This window comes from Pomacea canaliculata, linkage group LG1, assembly GCF_003073045.1.
Source record: "Pomacea canaliculata isolate SZHN2017 linkage group LG1, ASM307304v1, whole genome shotgun sequence".
NCBI lineage: Eukaryota > Metazoa > Mollusca > Gastropoda > Architaenioglossa > Ampullariidae > Pomacea > Pomacea canaliculata.
Window position 1 is genome coordinate 22,891,726 of NC_037590.1, and position 24,007 is coordinate 22,915,732.

The following is a 24,007-nucleotide window of genomic DNA, read 5'->3' on the forward strand; positions in this document are numbered from 1 at the left end:
TACTAACCAACCAATGATAAATGAGTTCACTAACAGATTAAAAAATGGCTGCGTCCTATGTTCCAGATGTGTGCTATAAAGATCAAGTCAATGAGTTGTTGGAACGTCTTAGCATTCAATTCCTAGAAATGGTTCCTATCCGAAAAATGAAGTGGAAGGTAAAGTATTTTGTGTCTTTTTTTACTTATTTATTTACTACCATATTTGATGGGAAACATTGCAGATTTTTGTCTTATTATACTTCAACATCCAACTAACAATCCGAAGTGAGAGAGGGAGAGAAAGTCTTCCATTCAAAAAACGAATAAATATGATTTTTTTCCAGAATATAAAATAAACTATGAAGTTCTGCTAATAGGATGAAGAAACCGCTGCTTTAGTGGCTACTCCTTTCCTCCAGCAGAAAGTCCTTCAGGCAACAGTTTTACATCCAATTTGTCAACACCACCCTCCCGCTCTTAGCTACAGCACGAGGTTTATGAAAGAGCTTATTCATAAGGTAACACAAGAGGAGGTGTTCTTGTTTGGTTTTATTTTAGGGCCAGTAAGAACATTCTGTATGCAATTCTTCATAAAGCATATTTTTAATATTTTCACATTGTTTAAGAACATCCTAACAATAGGTAGAAAAATGCGAGATACCATCTCTCTTTCACTCTCATATGCACACACACACCCTTTCTCACTTACACTTGCATGTGCAGGCACACACACACACACACACACACACACTTTCTCAGAGTTCATTAGTTTAGTCCTTTGTAATGGTTGAGTAGACTTGACAGATACAGCCATCAAGTTTTTCCACAGTATTTGTTTTAGTGTATACAATGAACACAACAATTTCTAAAACCAGAAGTTATCCACAAACATTATATATTCTTAAATGCATTTTGTTGCCAGAATTGAATTTACTGATACTTCAGATGTTATATGACAAGTACTTTGGTGCAATGAACAGTCAAAGCTATGTCTGTACAGCTTGAAATGCTGGATGCTGAAATATGTGATGAAGTATATGAAACTTATACAGAACTGTTGAGTCAGGCAGAAGATGATGATGATACACTGTGTTACAAGACTTACACTCTGGTAAGTTGAGAAAAATTATACGTCATATGTGTGTGGCAAAAAAGGAAGAGGGATGAGGAGAAAGCAAGAAATTTAGCTTTGGTTTGATACTTATCTTAAAATATTATGTTTTCAAACAGCATAGTTTTTTCCCTGTTGCTCTTTTGAGGAGCTTAGGGCCGCAACAACACCTCACCAGCAGACCTAGTTTTGGGCAGTCCCCTCTCAGTTGGGCCCATGTGGTTCCAATGTCCTTTGCCTCACTTTATACTGTTCTTTTCCAATTCTGCTTTGGTTTCCTAACTCTCCTCTTCCCCTGAGGGTTCCAGTCAAGTGCCTGCTTGGCAATGGTGTCAGCAGGGTATGTCCTATCCAGTCCCTTTTGTGTTTTTTGATGTCTTGGCTAGTGGCATTCTGGTTGGTTCTTTTCCACAGGCAACTGTTGGAGATCTTTTCAGGCCATCTTATTCCCAGAATTTGGTTGGTATTTCAAACAGCATAGGCTTATGAAAATAGACAATGTAGTGCATATATACTAATTGGTATAAGTTATTGCAGTAACTGTAAGTAATTTTAAGCTGTAATTTTTATTGTGAAAATGGAATGTGAAGTTATTAACATCGGATCTGAAAGAGGAAAATACATGGATATTTTATTTCACAGCCTACAGGTGGGAAAGTGCACTTGCAAGAGTCTGTTACTCTTGTATCACAGGGAACAACAGGGCTTAGCACATGGCAGGTAAGAAGTAAATTATGTGATTTTATTTTGTTTTTGTATGTGTGAATTTTGAAAACATCCTTCTTTTTTTTGCAAACACAAACTAATTTGCATGTGCATTTTTTTTCAAAATGTTTCCTCTGGTCATATCTACTTTTAACATTGCTTTTAATATTTATTTGTTTCCTTTTTAACAATTTTTTATAGTTGTCATACATTCTTTCATCTTCAACATATGCTAACAAAAGCAAAAATAAAAAATACAAATATATTTTGTGCCTCTTTTTATGGGTGGGTGTAACTTAGTAAGTATTGCTTCCTTCCTTAAAGGCTGCCCAGCACCTGGCCGAGTGGGTCCTAGAAAATCAAGATGTGTTCACAGATAAGTGAGTATAGAGAGTAGAGTGAAAAATTATTGACCAATAGTGATTCTGTTTAATCCTTTTCTCCCAGCTTAGTTTTATACTCAAAGTAAATTTTCGGAAAGAATTTGGGTCAGTATTATTCTTATCTTCTGATAATGCTTTAGATCACCATTGTCAGAAATGCTAGCTTTATGTATGTGGATGTTGCAAAAATAAGGAATAGTACTACTAACAACAATGTATTACAGACATGCCTGTCCCTTGCAATGAAAGCTTGAAGCATAGTACAAAGAGAGGAGAGAAAGGCATGAGAAGATATTATAAAAAAATAAATACATGAAAATTTTTTCAGTGTTCGTGTTAGTGTATTGCAAGTGTAACTTTTTTTGGGGGGAAGGGGTTGTCTGTCAGACACTTGTGTTCCCACAAGTGCCTGGACATTAGTGCGTTCTTTTTTACACGAACAGCTCCACCTCTTTTGTAGGCTTGTATATATTTAATTATTTTAACAAATAAAAATGCACAGTAAATTTTAGAAATAATTCTCTAGTAAACATACATCAGTCAATCTTTTCTACTATCCAAGATATTATTATTTATTAATGATCTGTAATTCTAAACATAGTTCTGAGAGAAAGTTCCTTTTCTTGATGTTCAGCTTAAGAATAATGAAGTGTAAAGTTTGGCACAACACTGCTTTCACTGTATCAGCTGTCTCTGGGGACTAATGTTTCATAAATCTAATAATATAAATATCTTTCACACTCACAACTTATCTTAAATCGTAAAAACAATCATACAAAAAAAAAACAAACATAACTGACATCTCCACGACCTCACAACACAATATGATGCTGTTTCTGAGGACAAGCAACAAGTACTCAATATGTCACCGTCTCAGGGGATGAGTGATTACACTACTCAATATATCAAACGCTGCCTCTTGGGGTCAGACGTTGTCTTCCTGAGCCATATATACTAGGATACCGATAAACTAAACAATTCACAAAATGAAACAACACAAAAACTCTTCATGGTATCTGCCCGGTTACTCCCAAACACTCACGGCCCATCTCTCGGCCCTTCACTCCATGGCCCATCTCCCGGCCCTGCAGACTGCGCCTATTGACAGTTACAAACAAGAACAAAATTACTCATCCATATCTATTTAAAAGAATACATAAAAAATTCAACATACAAAACCCGAGATGTACAAAAATACGAATATCTCACCTTTCTAGGAAGATGCAGTCTCCACTCCTCCACACATAGTGTCTTGGCACTCGCCATGTCTCCTCGGGAAGTGAAGGACTGGCCTGCAACAGTTAATTTGATTGTCTTCCCCCTCTTCTTGTTTCACTATCTAAAAAAAAACAAACAAACCCGAAAAACCACCGATTAGTCATTCAGCAGGTGTGGTCAGCTACCCTGTGCAGGCTGTTAGCTTTATGTCACCCTCTGTGACAGTGACTCAGAAACACTTGAGGCTCATCTTTATAGAGATTGGATTTTAAGGGAGTAACACCAAATTTATTATAAACAGCACATAGAAATTGGGAAATGAGATAATAAGAGATTTATTGTTTTCTTTTGGTTTTAGGCATGTGATCGAGCTGGGCTGTGGATTGGGTCTGACAGGTATTGTGACATGTCACAGTTGCAATGTCCGCAGCTACACCTTCACAGATTGTCATCGAGAAGTGCTCTATCTTCTGGCCAAAAATATTGAAGACAATCTTGCTCCTCCTGAAACCTTGCTTCAGCTTTCAGGATCTGAAACAATCACTCTTAGAGATAAAAAGATGTTGCAGAAAATCAAACATCAGTTAAGTCTTACTACAGAAAGAACAACAGACTCTTCTTGTATCGTGTCAGATTATGGATTGGTAGAAGGATTAGAAGATGGAGAAAATATTACTTCATCAGGCATGGCAAGCAGTCTGGAGCTAGAAGAGAGGCAGGAAGGAGAGGAAAATGAAATTTTGGTTAACGAGGAGAATAGTTTGGCTTTGGGTGGAGCAAAGTTAGAGGTCAACAGTAATTACTGGGAGCTAGATAACAGACAGCAGACAGCAGTACTGAAGGTAGATCCACGACTTCGGATCAGTAATCTAGACTGGGAGGATCTTGAACAGGACATGATGGAAAATGTTCAAGCAGACGTGGTGCTGGCTGCAGGTAAGATTACTTTTTAAAATATATTTTCTTAAGGAGAGGTTATGCGTTTTTAATTACTTTCTTTTTAAGGAATTACTGTGTGTTTATACATGTAACTCAGCAGCACTTCTGCAAAAGAAATAGAAAATGCACTGTCCTTGGACTATATAACAAACAAAAAGAATCCCTGTTGCTTTTGCTACAATCCAGCTACTGGGGTCAGGGTTAGGGTCAGCACCCTAATTGCCTACCCTACATCATTTATCTACATATCAAGATCACTTCATTTTGCCAATAACACTAGTGTTTCTCATATATATATATCTTAACTTCCAAGAAAACCCTACTTTGCAGACAAAATAGGGAACTTCTGCCTTTCATAGTCAGATGCTGCCATCCTTTTTCAAGATCAAACCATTATTCTATTAGTATTATTATTACTATAGGTCCATTTTGAAGTTACGTTGGGCTGTTTAATTTGTAGAACCCAGATATATTTTAAACAGGCACAAATAATTTGACCTTAAGTATCTTTCACTTTCAAAACTACTTGTTCAGTGTTAAAAAACTATGTTCATCTTCTTGTATACCATGTGGGATGTTGCCTCTTCTAGATAAAACTGATGTCATCTTTTTAGCAAGTGTGATGGATTCTTTTATATTATTAATAAGCAAGAAAATGACTACACAAATAGCTGTAATAACTAATAAAAGTGAAATTTATTAGTGCTTTCCTGCTTTTTTATTTTTGAACAGATGTGGTATATGACACAAGTATTATCCCATACCTGGTGCAGCTGCTAAGGCAATTATTGCAACCATCGCCTACCACAGATGTGAACAAGAAAGCTTTTGTGGCCTCCACTGTTCGCAATGAGGACACCAGAGATGCCTTCTTAATTGCACTCAGTGAGTTTCTTGTTTTGCTGAAATAAATTTGTGTACCAAGTGTAAATGAACTCACTGGATGTATATTTCTCAGGTATTACAAAATTGTATTTATTAATCTGTAATGCAGTATGTGCCATCCCAGTGTTTTATTGTAGATCTAATCTATAATATGCCTTTTTTTTTTCAAATGTATATCTTATAAAGCAGAGTCTGGTGCTACGGCATGTAGTGGATTGATGGGTGGGTGAGTTAGATGCTTGGGTGGGTTGCATGTGTGCACATTATGTATATATGTTAATCTACACTGTTTATTGGATTCTAAACAAGTTTAGTAGAAGTAGTCTTTTCATCCACAGAAAGGTCATAGGATATTTTGGGGATTTGAAGGCAAAAACATCAACATATTTCCAGTCCATTTTTATTTTAGTGGTGTCTTATCCCTTTTATAATAACAGTGGCTCTGAAAAAAAAATCTACGATGCAAAGCAAATTTTGAGGACATAATTTCAGAGGCTAAATGACATTATGAAATATGCCTTGGCACATGGTCAGGTGTTTATTTTATTTGAAATCTTTAATGGATAATCAACATTAATAACAGCATTTTATCTACTATAAATATTATTATAGAATAAAGTATTAACTCACATCAAAGTAAACATACATTAGTAAGTGCAATGTGCTTGAGATATGTGCTTGCAGCTGTGTATCATTTATGTTTGTCAAAAAAGACACTGTATAGTTGTCATATTACTTAGTATTAAGATTGTAAATGAGAAATGGAAAAATTCAAGAAAGTTAGCTTGCATCCTATGTGCTTACAAGAATTGCTAAAAATTAGGTCTTTTTTTTTCTGTTTTGAACAGGCTCTGAGGGTCTCAGTTATGGGGTGGTGGAAGGACCAAAGCAGACTGTGTTCCATTATGATCGAAATGTTCCTATTGAAATTCTTCAGATAACTTTGCAGTAGAGCAAATTGTCCATCATTAAATAGGAAACAAGGAAAATATGATGTCTTACAAAGCTTTTGCTTCCATACCTACAAACCATGCCCAGGAGTTTCATATGCTGTCACAGCCATGTTTTAATGACATTTTTAAGGAGCATCAGTTTGAGGAGTTTTGTTTAAAAGGTCACCTTTTTAATGTTCTACTTTTTATGTAAGCAAGTAAATGAAGAACAACGGTTTGGCACCAAAAGGTACTAGGCACTTTGTAAAGGAATTAACATAAGTTTTCTGTGCTTTTTGATAATGACATTCCAAAATGTAAGCTTGAGTCTGTCTGTAAAATGTCAAGGTAAAAAAAAAAAATCCAGTTTTACCTCATGTATACTTATGTAAAAGAGCCTTGCACACACAAGCCTTTTTTTGCCCCATTTTGTACAATGATTCCATAAGGGCCTTCATGAATCAGCCCAAACTTGTGTTTTAGATGTGATTGTAAGTGAATGATTATTTTGCAACCTAAAGTTTTGATTGGCCATGATTCAGAATATGGGTATCAATTGCCTAAACCCAACTTAACATTTGAATTGCTTTTCAAGTGCATTACTTTCTGTGAATCTGTCACTGTGCAACTTTGTAGACATTTCTTGTGAGTGGGATTACGTCTGGGCACGTACCTCACCCTTTCCTCTTCTTTGAGCCATTGATGATCTAGCCTTCTTTATTTTTATTAGATGATTTATTTGTAGTTACTAGTATGAGAGCAACAAAGGATTGATGAATGCAGGAGAGAGAGGAGTAACACCGTGAAAATGCGATGTTTAGCATGGAAGACCGAATCCTTGTTCAAATGAATATGCAATGGCCTCTCTTGAAGTGGCTAAGATTGTGGATCTGCAGATACATTCAGTATCAGAAGTGAGGGATACTTGAAAGCTTATTCCTACTATTAGGTGATATTATGAGATCTTAATGGTAAGAAACAGGCGTATCTGTAGGCAAGCTGTATTTTCTGACTGCTTTAGTTCCACATCACGAGTAAGATGTTTTTAATTTTTAATTTCTTTGCTTTTGAATTGTTCTGATCAAATTACTTTAATCATGATGTCACACAGAAATTTCTCAAAAGACTGCGCGTTTTACAGCTTTTAAAAATAAAAGATTAATAGTAGTCACTTTTATAAATTCAGATCTAATGTTGTAACTCATGTCACTGAGCAAATCACCATTTACATCAAGGTTTTAAGCGTATTTATTATCAAACACAATCTGAAACAGATTTTTGTCAAAGAACAAGAAAACATGCTTGCTGCTTTTATGCTGCTTTTCGTTCAAGAGAAACTAGATCTCTTGTTATGTTACACTGGACAGTTATGCCACTTTTGAATGTCTTTATACAAATTAGCTTGTTCTAATGTGTATGTGTGCTGTCACACATAATCTTACATACATGCACTTGCACATGGATGGAAACACATTTTCAGTTTCATGGTTATTGTCATTTATTATGTGTGGTGTGGAACTATCACAGCTAAGAACAGTAACTGGATTTGACGGGTATCTGCAAAAGGAATATTACCCTGTGATATTTATTTTATTGCTTGATACTGTCTTTTAAAAAAATTGAGTATGATCACAGAGGTGTGTGTTCTTGTGGTTTGTAAGATTTCAGTGTCAGCTTACCAGATGAAACTTAAAAGAAGACTGTACTAAGAATACTAAATATTGTTTTGCATGTATTGTAGAATTTTGAAATTTCATTGAGAGATAGAGGTTTTTATTGTACAAGATCGGTCTGATGATTTTTGTATCCAGAAGTGGTAAGATGTGTAAGTGGTAATCTTATGGCACTGGAAGTATGCTTCCCGAGTTTTTAAGTGATGACTTTCTTCTGTTACTCAGTCTAATGAGTAACATTTGTTTGGACGTATATTGACATTGTTGACTTAAATTATCTTTCACACACACAGAAGTTTGTTAAGGAATCAGTAGTTCATTCTAGTAGGATCTTTTGTAAAGCTGCTTGGTGCTTTGCTAAAGAACTCGTGCTACAAAAATAGTGTTGTTTTCACATTGTTTTAATATTAAGAATAGAAAAGCCTTTTAGATAAACAGAGGTCTTAAATTCTTTTGCATCTGTAGCCATGGGAATTTTCATTCATTCAACTCTTGACTGATACCCACTGGTGACTAGTTTAGCTGATTTGCTGGTACTGGTTATTGGAGGGAAAGGAATGCATCGGCTGACAAGGTTTTCTTGAGCAGTAATCCTTCATGTTTGTCAGTCATTTCTCTCTGAGTCCACTCAGCTCTGACAACCTTACAAGGTACTCTGAGGAGTATTGTGCAAAGTCACATGGCCAAACCAGCTTGCACTGCTTTACTTTTTCCAGAATATTTAGGTGTTGCAAAAGGGTACTGTGTTCCGTACAAAATTGCTGGTCTCGTAATGATTCAGTTTTCTTAGGCTCTTGATATCAAATGCCTGAATTATCATCTTCTGTACAGCAGGATGGGAACTATGAGGGATTTGTAGTCTATGCTCCTATGGTGCTGCTTCATCGGGACCATTATGGCCTGTACTATTGATGCAGAAAATTGGATCCAGATTCCCAAAGTTTGATTAAGACCCTTTTTACTTAGTGCCACTGGTAGAGATAGTGTTGAAGTTTAGCTCCACCAAGTTCTGTAAAACAGTTGTGCACAAAGACTATCAAAAAAAAAGGGGGGGGGGCGTTCTAAAGAAAGATTTGTTTTGTAATTGGATCAATTTCTTTTACAGATGCAAATATTCTGTCTATGTTATATCTATTCTAAGTACCCATGTCCAATACCTCTTACATTTTAGCAAAAATTGGCCACCATATAACTAAAGTGAACATACTTCCACAAATTATTTAAAGGATCTTCGAACTTTCTACAACCTTCAGCTACCTGGAATGTGTTTCTTCTTCAGAACTTCTGTCATTTACATGTTCACACTTTACACAAGTAATATTTGGCTTTTAAAGAACTTGTCTGATTATTATGCAGTTTTTGAATAATTATGTTCCAACAGTCTAAAGTGTGGAACTCTTTTACAATAACATATGTGCCCTGAAATGTTCACTTGAAGATACATCTTGCACATGATGTAATTTGTAGGAATAGTATAAAATCTCAAATCAGCAGAAAGAAAAATGGACAAAGAGCATATCATCTGTCTACCTTTATTCAGACTGTTTTCGAGCAGTGAACATTTCAAAATGCATCTTTATTACAGCACTTACTTTTAAGGCTAACTCAGTGTTAATGAAGATGTGCAGTATCAGCAAAAGCAAACAACAAAGCTCAGTCTCTACATCATGCATCAACTTAGTCCATGTGCCTGGAAGAAAAACTGCAGGGAAATTACCTTAAAAAAATAATTCCCTTTTCCAGAGCACACATGCTCCTTCGATTCATGGTGCCTCACATCAGCAAAAAAATCCAAATAAATGGACTGGTGGTCTAAAGAATAAGACTTAAGATGGTGAGCTTTAGAAAATACAGTTGGCAATGTAGGTGCATGTGTTAACACCGTGCAGGCAGAAAGAGAAGAAAATGTTGAACTGCATAGACATATATTTTTTTCATTGCAAGTGACAGCTATAAAGTCAATACAAATTTATCCCCCTGCATATGCAGGTCAACGGAAGTGTTGTGATAAAATTCCTCTTAATGACTTAAACTGAAAATCTGCAATTACCTGCATGCCTATACTTGGTAGCCAAACTAAATGTGAAGCCCTTCAGTTGGGGGTACTGATTTTACCCATATGATTTTAAGGAACTTTAAGCCACAATAAATTTTCTTTTGTAAAACAAAGCAGGCACATTTTCATGTCATATCTGGAACTAAATAAATGAGGTCCTAGCTTTGTTGGTTGTGCTATAATGAATCTGTTGTTTTATGTGATCATCGAACAAGAAATCATATATCTCGAAAATTCTCAACAGCTGTATTGCAACATAAATCCCTGTTATCTTCTGTACACATGTATTAGGAGAATGGGAGTATAGAATCTATTGTGACTGCTTGTTCATGCAGAAATTAAAAAAATATTGAAGTATTACCCTGTTAATGTAATTTTTATCTGTAAGATGTACATTTTATGACCAACTGAACACCAAACCACGCTATGTGATCACTTGAGCATGTTTAAATGATGCATGGCTCTTCTGTTTATCTGCACTACATCAGTGCATCCTTAAGAAACAGCCTACCTTACACTTACAGGCAAAAAAAAAGAGGTAAAGTGGAGTTGAAGGAAAAGTTGGAATGTATACACCCCTCAGCATCAAAAAACCAAAAAACCCTAATAAATTTTAAAGTGATGATGATAAAAAATTCATTCCAAATGTCTGGCTGAAATGTCTCAAAAATATAAAATACATAAAAGTCTCAAAAATAAATGACTAGAATGTTCTATTAAAAAAAGTATATATAAATCAACAAAGCAAATACTGTCTGGTGGGATTATGAATATATAAATAAGGAGATCTGTTCAACAGACTAATGAACACAGTAAAATTTCTATGACTTGTTACATGTCTGTTAAGATTTGCAACAAAGGTTAATGACAGCAGCATGCTAGCATAATTTTACATATCAAGTGCAATCATCTTCCTCCTCTTTCACATAGTAACAAGCAAGTTAATATCTGAAGCAAAATGCTATGTCCATGTTTAAAAATAAAAACAAACCAATGACAGGCGCTATACCTTGTAAACTATCAACATAAGTGAAATACTGGTGATCCTATAGGCAAAATTACATGCCTTGCAACACGTAAATGATTCATCGACAGCAAAGAGTCAACATTTCTTAACCACATTTGCCATCGTAACAATGCAAAAATGTGATGATACAACTAAACAAAAGATTATCACATTTAATATTCAAATCAACTAGAAATAAACGATACTGATATTTTAACATCTTTGTGGAGGCCACAAAAACAGATGCTATATGAAGACAGCAGATAAACTATATAAACAAATTACACTATTTACAGCATTTATAGATTTACATGACCCCTCAATTTAAATCAATTGAAAAGTAAAATTGATGCAAATTAAAACTTATATTGCAGCTATTTAAGCACTCTATGAACACCTGACAATCCCAATCCAAACATATTACAAATTTGCAAACAAATGTCTTCATTTGATGACCAAATACTACATAAGACCCTGCTCACTTTAACTTTAAAATTGCACTTTAAAACCAAAGAAGGCTGTCAGCTGCTATTATTATGCAATTTATACAGTTCTGAAATAAATAAAACTTTTATTTTGCACTTTAACAACATTATTTCTAAAAACATTGTTAACAACAGGTAGCCATATGAAAGACTGTGTTGCGGAGAGGGCAGCTGACTAGTAAAAATTTCATAATCCAGTTTAACAATCCTGTGCTTCCAGGATATGACCGCGTCATAATTATACTCTACTCATGATTTGTTTAAAATGTTTGTCCACTTACCAACATGCATTTTAAAGAGAACAGATACAATGCTTTACGAGTTCACTGTCATCCAAAGTTTCATCACTCTCTTCCCCTCCCTGTGCATCAGTCTAACCCCCTTATATGATCTCCAGCATGCATAATTAATCATACACCACATGATCTTTTCTTCTATTTTTTTTCTTAACTGAAGTACTAAAATACATCTTCGCCTATATTAAAAACTGCTGGTGAGAAGCATCTGTTGGAAATACAACCATGTGCCATGTGGGGAGGGGGAGAGGGAAGATAGGAGTACAAGACTTGCTACCTAATAAACATTTGCGTGATCTTTTAATCTATCTTTGTCTAGCTGATCTTTTTCTGCCATCACTCATGAAGCGATGGCATTCATTTGTCTAGGTCAAGTGCCTCTTTACCCAGACAAAATAAGCAAGCCCATTTGGAACTTCAGAAAGCAAGGTAATAAAGCTAAAACCATGACTTGAGATAGTATTAGGACTTGTAAATTTATAAATGCTATGGTCAATAGATTTTAGAGCTCTAACCCCTTTTGGATGGGGAGGGGGATGAATTCGGAAACAGGCAGAAAGTGTTTGTAGTCCAAAAAACTAACAATGCACAAAGTACTTAATGTGCTGCTGTCTAATAATACAGGTCATCTGTTATTTGCCTTTAAGAACTCATTCTTACGTTTCCTTACAAGACAGAGACTGGGTGTGTATTAACGTGAGCAGGAACTTGCACAAGTGAGGTGCACATACAAAGATATGTGTAAACATGCGAATATGCAGTATCAACCACCTCACTGCATGTGCTTGTTGGTGCTGTGCAGAATACAGACAAAATGAAGAGTGCAATGTTCTGCTCCACACCAAGATTATAAATGGTAAGTGTGACACAGTCATGGTGAGAAGATGGATTATAAGACAGGCAGGCGCTGTGCACTGGAGAATCTGACCAAGACATTATTTAAATATACTACGTGGAATCTGACAAGGTGCTTGAAAAAGAATTCTTTTTCTCTATGGCCAGTTAAATGTAAAGAAACTGTGAAGCAAAATCAGATCACACCATTGACAGATGTTGAACCTTGATTTTGTCACCTTTCACACTTAATGTTCAAATGGGAGTTTGCAGCAACAGAAGCTGAATCAACTGATGGGGGTGGGGAGTAGGGTGGGGTAAAAGAGATCCCTTCTTAACATCAGGTTGAAAGAGAGGAAAAGGGAGAGCAAAAAAGCATTCAAGACACTCGCTGATGCATCCCGATCTGCCATCAACATTACTATGTGAGAAAACAAAGTTCACCCGTAAAAATTGATTTCATTGCTGGTCAGGTAACCCTGCAATATGTACATCAAATTCAAATGCATACTGAACAATACAAGAAAGAGAGCTTCTTCCATGTATGAAGAAAGGGAAAAAAAACAAAACAAAACAAAATAAAACCCAACCAACCCAGTGACAGTAGCTGTGTAGCTAGTCTGAGTAACATGCAACATGCCATTTAAAAAAGATAACACATAAAGCTGATCCCATAAGGAAAGTTGATGCAAAGTCAAAGAACACATTGAATGAACAATTGCCTAAACAATTTGTAACCAGCAGTATTGACAAGCTGTAGCAGTGCCAACACTGCACTCTTTGTCACATGAGAATTTTTTTTCAAAATATATTACAGGCTCTCCAAGCAATTGTAGTTGTACACCTCATGCCAGTCTACTAGATTTATGTACAAATTATCAGTGAACAGGTCTAATATTTACAGAAAGGTTCACAAGAACTATGGATAATAGTTCCTGATTGGCATTATTTATGTGGTATTTCAAACACAGTTAAAACAAAGTCATACTGTTTATTGTAGCAGTGCAGGAAGCAAAAATGCTTGTGCCAGAACTGAAGTGGACCCCCTTCACTCAATTCTTGAGGGTGACTGAAGGACAGCTGATGATGTGTAGTGTCTCCAAGAAGGAGAGATATGGGGACCAGGTATATCAGCTGTTGCTTGTCTGCAACTATATGTTATCTTGCAGACAACAAGCACTTTGTGCTATACTACTACACAAACCTACTTGTTCTTCCAGACCCAAGTAATCTGTCCATCAGCACAAGTGCATCAAAATTTGATACAGTTGGGTTTTTTTTTAAACAGCTCATGGAAAAATTGCTGATTAAACCTACTCTGCTACTTAAGCAGCATAAGACTGGATAAAATTATCCCAAGATATTTAAAAATGCCAAACAGAAATATCCATCTCTAATCATTTACTGATGGAGAAAGAAAGCTTTAACACACAGAACGAACTTATGTTGATATTTTTGCCTCAAAATCGCATTTACTACTTCATCGTTGTACATGATAAAACACCTCCACACACTCAATGTAACAATGACAAAATAACTTGTCATTATTTTAAATATATGGGAAAGAAGCTACTGAAAACATACAATATGCACAAAAGTCTAAAGTAAAATCTTTCAAACGATTTGCTAATGTTTTTTACAGAGAAACTGAAAATACCTTACCAAACAAAAGCAGTTTTTATTATTTAAAATGCTGAAATGTACTTTTTTTTCTTTAGATTCAACCATAAGTGGTTTTAATTACTTTGATGCTTTCTTGTCTATGGGTGATCTGAAACCAGTAAAAAATAGTGATAAAGAGTGGGAAAAAATGACAATAAAAAGGGGAAAAAAATTAGATAAATAAAACTTACTTTCAGGAGGAAAAGATGAACATGGCATGAAATACCAAGAACATAGACCTAATGGACAAAGGACTTGAGACATTTTCTGTGATCTTCTTACTGTTGTATTATGCATTAAACGAAACTGATGCCAATGTCACAAAATATCTGTCATTTGAAGAATCTTATTGGAGAACATTGTCGATGAATTAGTGTGGCAATGAAAATTTTGTAAGCAGACACCCACAGAAAAATGATTTGATCTAAAAGCTCACTCTGCTCACATCATTTTAGCTAAATGCACTTCACAGTTTGTCATGTACACTTTTAAAAAAATACCTAAACATTTCACTGTAAACAAAAAAGTGCGTATAGAAAGATTGCATACACCATTTTTATCTACTATAATCAATATCTCAAACAGTTACAGAGTCAACAAATGGCCTTTATAATCATGTTACTTATATATACTTTTTATAACATGTTCAGTTAAACAATTAATTAAACCAATGTCTCATCCATGGTAATCTATTAGGCTGCTGAGCTATTCACATCATGCACAAACTTGCACCCTCATCATACAGCTCTATACTATAATGTGCAATCAGAATGATACATTTACGGGTGTACCTGATCTCCAACATTTATATAATTGCACATACAATGAGTGATCCAGCAGAAGCCTCTGCTTCCTTCGACTGGTCTCAAGGAAATTTTACTGTTACAAACATCACCCAGAAAGCAAACAAATAGCACTACAGTTCCATTCCTCTATGCAAGTCAAAATGGGTTCACAATGAAAGATTTAGCAGGTTTTGTTCATCAGAATTTATACAGCTGCTGATAAACAAGTGAGCACACCTCCTGCAGCTCTGAGATTATATTTCGTTCATTACTCTGTGCATTATGAGCAGTGAACATTCATGTCAGCATCTTAGCAGAGATGGAAAAAAACCCCAAATCTCACACTGAACTTGCATAAACACAAAACGAATCACAACAAGAACAAGTGTAGCTTTGTTGATGACTGCATTCTTGAAAGAGGAGTCTTTTAAAAGACCACAAGCAAAACTGCAGCTATTCATGACAACTCACTCTGAAGCTTTATCTCAACCACCTAGAAAACAACAATGTCTCAACTAACTGGATAACATACATTGGTCTGTGCATAAATGTAGAAGATTTTCATGGGAGAAAAGGCTGCTTGTGTTTCATGAACAGTAGCATTCATAAAAACACAACAAAAACATTCACAGCACATGCTACATGCCTGTGCACAAAAAGTGAGATTGCTGCACATTGTGTAGTGTTCTCCTGTATCTTTCTTATTTTCTTTTTTGTCCATAAGTACAAGAGATGCCAATCTCACCACATCTTTACAAAAATGCATCCATTTGCTGGACATTTAAAACACCACATAATGCTCACTAACCTAAAGTAGCACAGGTGCAGTCAGTACTGAGTAGTGACAATAACGGTACATTTTTGTGGGTCATTTGAAGCTTTCACTTTTTGTTTGTACACACCAGTTTCCTTGTTTTATCAGCAGATCTGATACATGTCACACAATTAAAACCCCTCCAAAAACACCCATGCATTTCCTTGTAAATGCACTTCAATATATTCATGCTAAACTTTGCAACAATTACTCCAGTGGAGACATAATAGAACTGTTTTCAATGCTCCTGATAATTCCATCAACAAACATTTCTAACATAGCTCTATTTTAACAGTTCTGATGATCAACTCCAAACAAACTAATAGCCAGTTCGTAAGCAGTTTGCATTTGTGAAAATAGTAAGCCGTGATATCCATTATCATCTAGTTATGCTGTACAACATATTCAAATAAGAATTTGTATTGTGGAAGTAATAAAAATTGCGGTAGGCTTGTGGTTATTTGGAACACATGGATCTTCTTTGTTATTCTATTCCCTTAAGTAAATATGTGGCAAGGGCAACACAGTCCAATACAAATGCTGCATATAGGATATGTATACAAAACCCCTGCCATTCTTATTATTATTACAATAAGAAAAATTATATAGCACTGCACTCCAGCCAAAGACAGGTTTATTTTGCTTTATAAAAACCAAATTACATTTAAAATCCTACTTAAAATTTTTCCTTCAATCTTTCTCTTTGGATATGACATTGCTATGTTTAGCAAAAGGGAATGAGTAATGTGTTGTTTTTCACTTTGAAAATAGAGATGATGCTAAAGCAGTTCTTAATTTTCCATTATGATTAAAAGTACCTGTCACTATCAATGTTTCATCAAAGCAACATTCTAGAAGTAAAATTTGATGGTATTTTGATAATCACTTTTCAGCAACACACCATTATTACTGAAAATGATAATGCTCTATCACCTCAAGCAACAGCTAAGAGAAAGGGTACAGATAAAGAGGCTTCATGCTTGTTTCCCCTAGCACCTGATTAGTTCAAATTGGTTCCTTAGGGCTACATATAAGAAAGGTCAAAATCTTCATTCTAAAATCAGCAGATAAACCAAGGAATGCATTCCCAACTGCGTCATTATCTCACACCAATAGCAACTGCATATCTTCCACATTGAGCTAATACCACACACACATAATTTATTACTTATCTAACAGCAGGCAGTAATTCAGTTGTTTAAATTGTGTTAAACTGTCAATAACACAAAAGTCAACTGTCAAAGTTTTAAAGATTCTTTGAACACATTATAAAATATGAGCTATGCATGTAAGGGAAGAACACTTCTGCTTAAGCATTCAAGGAGGAGGAGGATATGTTGTCATACATTTACTTCAATTTTTGGTTTTGCTTTTGCAATAACCACAAGTCTGCCAAGGATGTGCATTCAACCTGATCAGTTTTCAGCAGACAGCCAAATGTAATGGACACTGTAGGCATCGAGTTCGAGATCAATTTATACACAATCATATCTTAGTATAAAAGTTCAAACACTAAATTGACATGATTGACAACTTTACATAGTTTAAAGAGTTATGAAAATATAACCTAGTGGGGGAAAAAGCACAGCAAATATGCATGTACCCCATATACTGAAATACACATATTCATGGTGTAGTGAGCTGTGGTATGTCTTGCTGTTACGAATGGTGTCTTGCGTGCGCCATTTGTTCCACATCACTTGGAGTGGTAAAAAGAGAAAACAATTGCTCTAAAAATGGCCGAGTGGAAAAACACAACTGTCTTCTCCGCCATCTTCTTTATGACTCTCTGTGACATTCCTTTGAAATTTGTGCTTCTTTGATTCGATTCACCTACAAATCTCTTCATTCTCTCTGGTGGGGGCTCACTGAGCGTTGTGTTGTGTGTGTAATACATCATGTGTATGAAAGGTAAGTGTTAGTTCGTCATATTACACATGGTCATAAAGACTTGATTGCTGTCCACTACTATATACGTAAGCTGATTCCATAACATTAGTTTTATTCTCTTCTTCAAATCATCTTTCTGCAGATGGTCAAATAAAGACTTAATTTAGTCATTTAAAACTACATCAGAAACTGAAAAAGGCTCAGTCATAATGACAGGGCAAACCATTCTCAACAATTTAAGTAAAAAAGTAATTCTAACCTTAAATGTAAATTATTGTGAAACTGGAGATAATAACAATTAAGAAGAAGGATATATTTTAAGATTTTTAAATACCAAGTAAACGAAATTAAAAATAAATCTGCTTGCCATTAAGTCAGTGATCTTGCCATTTCCTTGTGTACCATGTTTCAGTTCTTTCATGTCTTGCAATACAAGGCAATGCATAAACACTTCAGTTATCTACTCCAGTTTGAATGGGAGAAAAGTGCAACACAGTTGCACAATGTCAATAATCTATGGTGTCATAAAAATATCAATTCTGCAGAAGTATGTTGTAACAGCAAAACTCTTCAAAATGATCTATATGATATCTAAAACACTGCAGCTATGTTAGTTAAATGTTGCTTCAGCAAGGATGTTGGCACAAAATGCCTGTATGCTCATTGGTTTTCTTTCATCACTCAGAACCTTCCCAAGGTGCAACAACATTGGTCTTGCTGGGTACAGATAATGCCAGACAAGAGGAAGAATCTCCACGTACTTCCATCACATGCAGGGACATGTGTTTGTTGGGTACCTCCAATTGTAGCTGTCTGCTCTTACGTGGACTTTCACTTCTTGTGGATGAGGCACGTTCATGTCTACGTGGTAAATTGGGAGAATTTTCACTGTGCAACAGACACAGTAATAAATCAATAAAATTATAAACCTTGCCTTATATTTTAAAAATTATGGATTCTTCATCTGAAGGTAAAACCCACTATGCACTATCAGTACCTGATTTACAGTAGTGTCAATATGTTTATCTGTGGATATATCTCTGCAATTAATAATAGTGAAGGTAGTACCATGACCATAAGGTTGTAAGGAAGTGAAGTGTTAGAGCTTTTAGCAGCACCCATCCTCTCCTCATTGCCCAATTTCCCCAATCCTCTAAGAAGTATACACAGCTGAGTCAACTTGGGGGAGCACATTGCATCATATGGGTACACCTTCGAGTTTGGATGCTGTTGCTCTAACCACCAGGGAATGTACCTGAACCATTCACTAGGCTATCCACTGGTTCACTTGCAAATAAACTTAGATCACCCAGTTTCACTTGTAGAAAACCCTTTAACATCTGGTATCCTTAATTTGATCCTGACATCAAAAGACTGACAGATTTTTTTTCATTACTCCTCACAGCTACAATAAATGCTGTCAGATCACTAAAATCTATCACTGTTCTGAAAGTCACACATTGTAACATGTGAAAAATAAGGTGTGAGGTGTAACAATAATTTAAAACAGTATCTTTGACTATGAATGAAAGCTTGTTAAAGCACATACAGCTAAAAGATCAAGACAAAATCTAAAGAACACCATTAACGGCATTAAAAAACTATCATCTTGCTCAGTGGCTGCTCACTGCCTGTTGCATATCCTTTTTGTTATACTGACAGCAGAAACCTAATCTGACAGATATCTGTACAAATGTCAACAGTTGCCAAGAAGGCAGTGAGAATTTTTGTACAGCCTAAAGTCTTATTGGGATTTTTTAAATTTATTAGACCTATGACTATGTCTATTCATGTAAAGCAATGGAAGCAGTGTCTCTAAGAGAGTTTATTTCTGTTTTCAAATCATAATTCTTGCCCAGTGACATTATGCTCAGTAGCTTGTAGTAAACTGTCACCCATAGTCTGTGAGTAAAGCACATACAGTTTTCCTCTACACAGGAAAATAAGCTTTAAAAATTTATTATCATTATTATTAGACGACATCAAGATCACGATATGTTGCTTTTGAAACAGAGAAATTTTTATAGCTGTTGTGCTTTAAGTTATTTATAGGAACTTACTACCATTTCAAATAAATTTGCTTCTCTACAGTCTAATTTCTTACTTTCATCATTAAGTGTGTTTTGAAATTTCTAAAGAACATTCCAAATTACAAGGCAAATATTTACACACAACTCGGTTCACACACACACTGCATTAGCAAGTATGCAGTAATCTCTCAAATTCCCAGTTACCATCAAAAGAAAGAACCTACTGAATCATGGTTATGCAGGATAAATTGAAACAAATTGTGAAAAATGACCTCCAGTCACAGTTTCAAGATTTTCCAAAGTTAAACTTTACTTCATTTATTATACGTATTCCACCTCAAGATGATTTCTATACAAGAGTTTCAGAGTGTAAGGATCTGACCTTGGTGAGTACTTCACAATTTGTTTCCTTAACATTTAAATTAAAAATTTTTAATTTTGATTTAAAAAGTTTAAATAAATTTTAATTTCTGGGGTAGATGGCATTTTTTGAGAATTATAAAATACAACTAAAATAGTGTAAACTGGGAGTAAGTTGTACATGCTCTTCCAAAAGATGCAAAGGGGAAAAAATGCAGTTTTGCCAGAAAGCCAGAAAATAAGCACAAATGAAACAGAAACAAAGCAAAAAATATGTATCTGATCCTGATGCGTTAGAATATATATATATGTGCACACAAGGATGCATGCACACACATCGCTATTAAAAACCCCACATAAACAAAGCCATAAAAGGAGGTCTTACTTGGGTAAAACTAGGGAAACTGAATCACTTGGTATAAAGTGTCAATTTCTGAAAACAAAATGAAATCATACATCACAAACAATATTATTTGCCTCATAGGACTGAAAATAAACATAAAGAACAAGGCAACAGAAAAAAATTATAAACATCAATTTCTAATCAATGATGTAAACAGGGAACTCACATAGGGCATTCTGTGAAGTCAATTGAAACCCTGAAATCTCTTTAATTGCTACAAATACCTCCATCAACATTAAGTCCTTGTCATGTTATGTTTATAGCAATTCAGTTTAAGTCTCAAATTAAAAAAAATTAAGAATTTACCAGCAGTTTGCTTTTATGAATGGATATCTCTTGTCTATTTCTATGGTGAGATCATTTCTGATCTCAAATTCATCCAAACATGTAGTCCTTCCTCCTCTTCTATAAAATTGTTGTGCTTTCAGCAGTTTCAACACACAAGGTGCTACAATGCAAAAAATGTTTGTGTAAATCTATGATCTAATGTGTACAATTAGTTCTTTTGCATTTCATCCTCATCTTTATTTGTTTCACCAATGTACCAACTCTGGTGGCTTTGGTCCATTGCTCTTTCCTCAAAGCCTGGCCATCTGACCTCTGCCATTTTCACCATGTCTCGCTGCTATAAGGTTAATAGATTATGGGCGAGTTCTGTCACCTTGCCACAGTGGTCTAATTTGGGAACATTCCAATGGAAGATCCTTCTTTTGACACTTTACAGATGTTTTGACTCCAGCAACACATTTGTTGCTCCTGCCCTGGAGTTTGTGGGTGTGCTATGTATTTGTTGATCCAGGTGTTGACTGATCCTACATGATCCTTCATTTGTTGTCTCTGGTCCTTATTCTGGGCTTACACACTTGGAATATTATTAAACAGTGGTAGTGCGTTCCTAGTTAGTGAAAATATGTTCATTCCAGTCCTCAAAACAGTGATGGGAGTTCTCACAATAAAACTTTTTAACTTTAACCAAGTGTGCTTTTAAACAAAAGCAATAAAAAAATTTTCTTTACTTGTTTGCATGCTTTTGAGAAATCTTTTTGAGTAGCGTTTTTTAACTTTCCAACTTCTAAAGATGAAAAATAAATAAATTTTGGAAAGAACATATCCACATGTGAATTCAAACTCATTGCAATGCACAAGAATGATCACAAACAAACCAATGCGCTGTACAAGAAACGTGTCAGCAAACCACTCTTAGCATAAGCATTATTCCTAAGAATAATCCACATACTGTTAGTTCCCCTTCTAACCAATGCTTTTACTTTTTCTATGGACTAGCCTGCCTGCCTGCTCATCTTCCTCTGCAGATTCATGAAACTCTGAAATCCGTACTGTTTGTTCCCCGTTTCCTCTTTGCATCTTCTATGTTTGTCTTTTATTACTTGTTTGCATGGTTGTTTATCTTTCAATCCTTCATATGTTGGCCATATCTCACTCTTGTCTGAAGCATTGAAAGCATGCTCCTTCATGAGTGATCATGCACTATATAAATCCCATTTATTATTATTTATTATTATGTATATACCAGCAACCTCCTGACTATTTTATCTACTTTTCTGATTGCTGATTATCTATTCTGCTTGATCTGTATGATCTGTAGAACTAATCTGTGATCCATCAACATCTTGGTCTCAGAACAGGATGTCATCTTCAGAACAACCACTCTGGGATTCCATTTACTTATTTAGCATGTGTCATTCTTTGTACAGTACCAAAGGCTTGCCCACAGGGCTGTAATAAATGTCAACTTTATTGAACGTTAACCTTTTAGCCAGAAACAACAAAAAACCAGCAGAAACTGATGGGAAGAGTCTGTTTTGACCTGTCATTGAAGCTCAAGGAAAATGGACTTAGAGACTGCACACATGCGAAAGCCTGTCTAATGGATGTGTGAAGCATCTAGCGTTGGCTGTCTAGGTGCATGCCACCTCTCACTTGGAGCCCTTACCACTGGCTAGTATCACTGTCTCTGCAGCAGGTGAAAAAAAAAAAAGTTGCCGCTCTTCTACCAATATAACTAGCCTCTCCACAGTTTCTGTGCAGTGCCTACATGCAGCAGTGGATGGAAATAAGGTACCTCTCTGGCCCAATGCCAAATTGTAAGGGCTCAGAGGAGGTTTGGCTCCCAGGTGTGCGGCATGCATGGCCTATTTTATTTTTTGTAGACATGACCTGGTGCCTCAAAAACCAAACCCCCAGCTACGGCCAAACAGACCTTCGAAGACAACAGATGCTGGCCTTTAGTGAGAACTGAGTATCTATACAAGCACCAGGCCCTAAGCCTCAAGAGGGCCAATCCTCAGCTACTAATCTAGCCCCCAAACACCTCCTGTCAAGCTCTAGGGGTCAGCTTCTGAGTTCACTACCTGCACAGGACAGAGAATATAAGACATAACCAGCTGAATGCGAAAGAATTCTGATGGGAGATTGAACAGATTATGTAGCAATACTAAGATTCTGGATGGTTTGTGGGTGTGAGATGTTAATTACCCAAAAAGGTAGTAGAGTACAGCACACATTTCAATGCTTTGCATAGGACAACAGAAGGACCAAAGTTTTGTTCTCATTTTTGGTTGATGGACACCCAAGAAAGGATGGGGTAGAAGGGTAGGCGTTTGTGTTGATTTTGTGTTCTCTCCATTCATTAGTCATCTACGTTAAGGTGACCAGACGTCCCGCTTTTCTTTAGGCGGGACAGTCCCGCTTTTGACCTCGTGTCCCGCCTGCTCATCGGGCAGGACGCCCAATGTCCCGCTTTCTGTCTGGCAAGTCCATCAAATGTCCCGGTTGTCTTTAAAAAACACTTTTTTCGGCGTTCTTTGACGGTGACGACACCATCATCGGCACGTGTCCCGCTTTCGCCCCCGAAACGTCTGGTCAACGAAGAACTGAAACCGAGTCCATCGCCACGCAGGTTCAGCGAAGGCGTTGGCGATGGATTGGACATGTGCTCCGCCAGCAGACAGCAGACCTCTCCAGAGTCGCCCTACGATGGACTCCAGACGGCCGAAGAAAACAAGGCCGCCCAAAGGAAACTTGGAGAAGAACAGTGGAAAGGGAGATGAAGGGAAAGGGCTGGACATGGGGTCACCCAGAGTGGGTTTCAGCCGATCGACATCGGTGGCAGACTCTGGTTGAGGCCTTATGTGCAACCTGATGCACGAAGAGGAATAGATAGATAGATCAGCATACATGCGATACTGCAGAATGCAAATTGGTAACTGCAGAATAAACGATTCAGTATTTTGGTTGCATTGCTATGTTTCTAGAGTAGAATAGATCATTTATAAAACCCATTTTTGCTGTAAGATGATTCAACTGCTTTTGTGCTCGTACTTTTGTAAATTTTTATAATATACTCTTTTAATTAGCTTATGAATCTCCAAGTGTGCTCAATAACTGCAATACTTCTTAGGCATACTGACTTTGAAGAAAACTGTAAGTCCAAACTTAAAAAAAAAAGTACATAAATAATTTCTATTACTGATCAAATTTAATCTTTCTGTACCTGCCCTTTTACATCCTTCTTTACTACTACAACACTCATTTTAAA

At 36.1% G+C, this 24,007-nt stretch overlaps 2 protein-coding genes across 7 annotated transcripts in view; one reads left to right on the forward strand and one right to left on the reverse strand.

The window, feature by feature from the left end:
* The first annotated feature begins 5 nt into the window (after positions 1-5).
* Positions 6-13,083, forward strand: LOC112571340 (protein-lysine N-methyltransferase EEF2KMT-like). Of its 2 annotated transcripts, XM_025250273.1 has the most exons (8): positions 6-158; positions 359-499; positions 982-1,092; positions 1,735-1,812; positions 2,122-2,177; positions 3,757-4,334; positions 5,070-5,222; positions 6,071-13,083. In XM_025250273.1, exons 1-8 carry the CDS (start codon positions 45-47, stop codon positions 6,172-6,174), a joined length of 1,335 nt encoding a protein of 444 aa, XP_025106058.1. In that variant the 5' UTR covers positions 6-44; the 3' UTR covers positions 6,175-13,083. The 2 variants fall into 2 exon arrangements, with proteins under 2 accessions (XP_025106058.1, XP_025106068.1); XM_025250283.1 differs by lacking the exon at positions 6-158 and having other exon boundaries at positions 370-499; positions 904-1,092.
* LOC112571313 (regulator of G-protein signaling 7-like) overlaps positions 9,346-24,007 on the reverse strand; it is a 35,761-nt gene continuing 21,099 nt past the window's right edge. For 3 of the 5 annotated variants that reach the window (XM_025250235.1, XM_025250228.1, XM_025250243.1), the window contains exon 15: positions 9,346-18,543. In XM_025250235.1, the coding sequence (XP_025106020.1) occupies positions 18,333-18,543 (211 nt within the window). In that variant the 3' untranslated portion in view covers positions 9,346-18,332. Of the gene's footprint in view, positions 18,544-20,430; positions 20,479-24,007 lie in introns of all 5 variants that reach the window. The other 2 variants (XM_025250253.1, XM_025250261.1) reach the window with 1 other exon arrangement.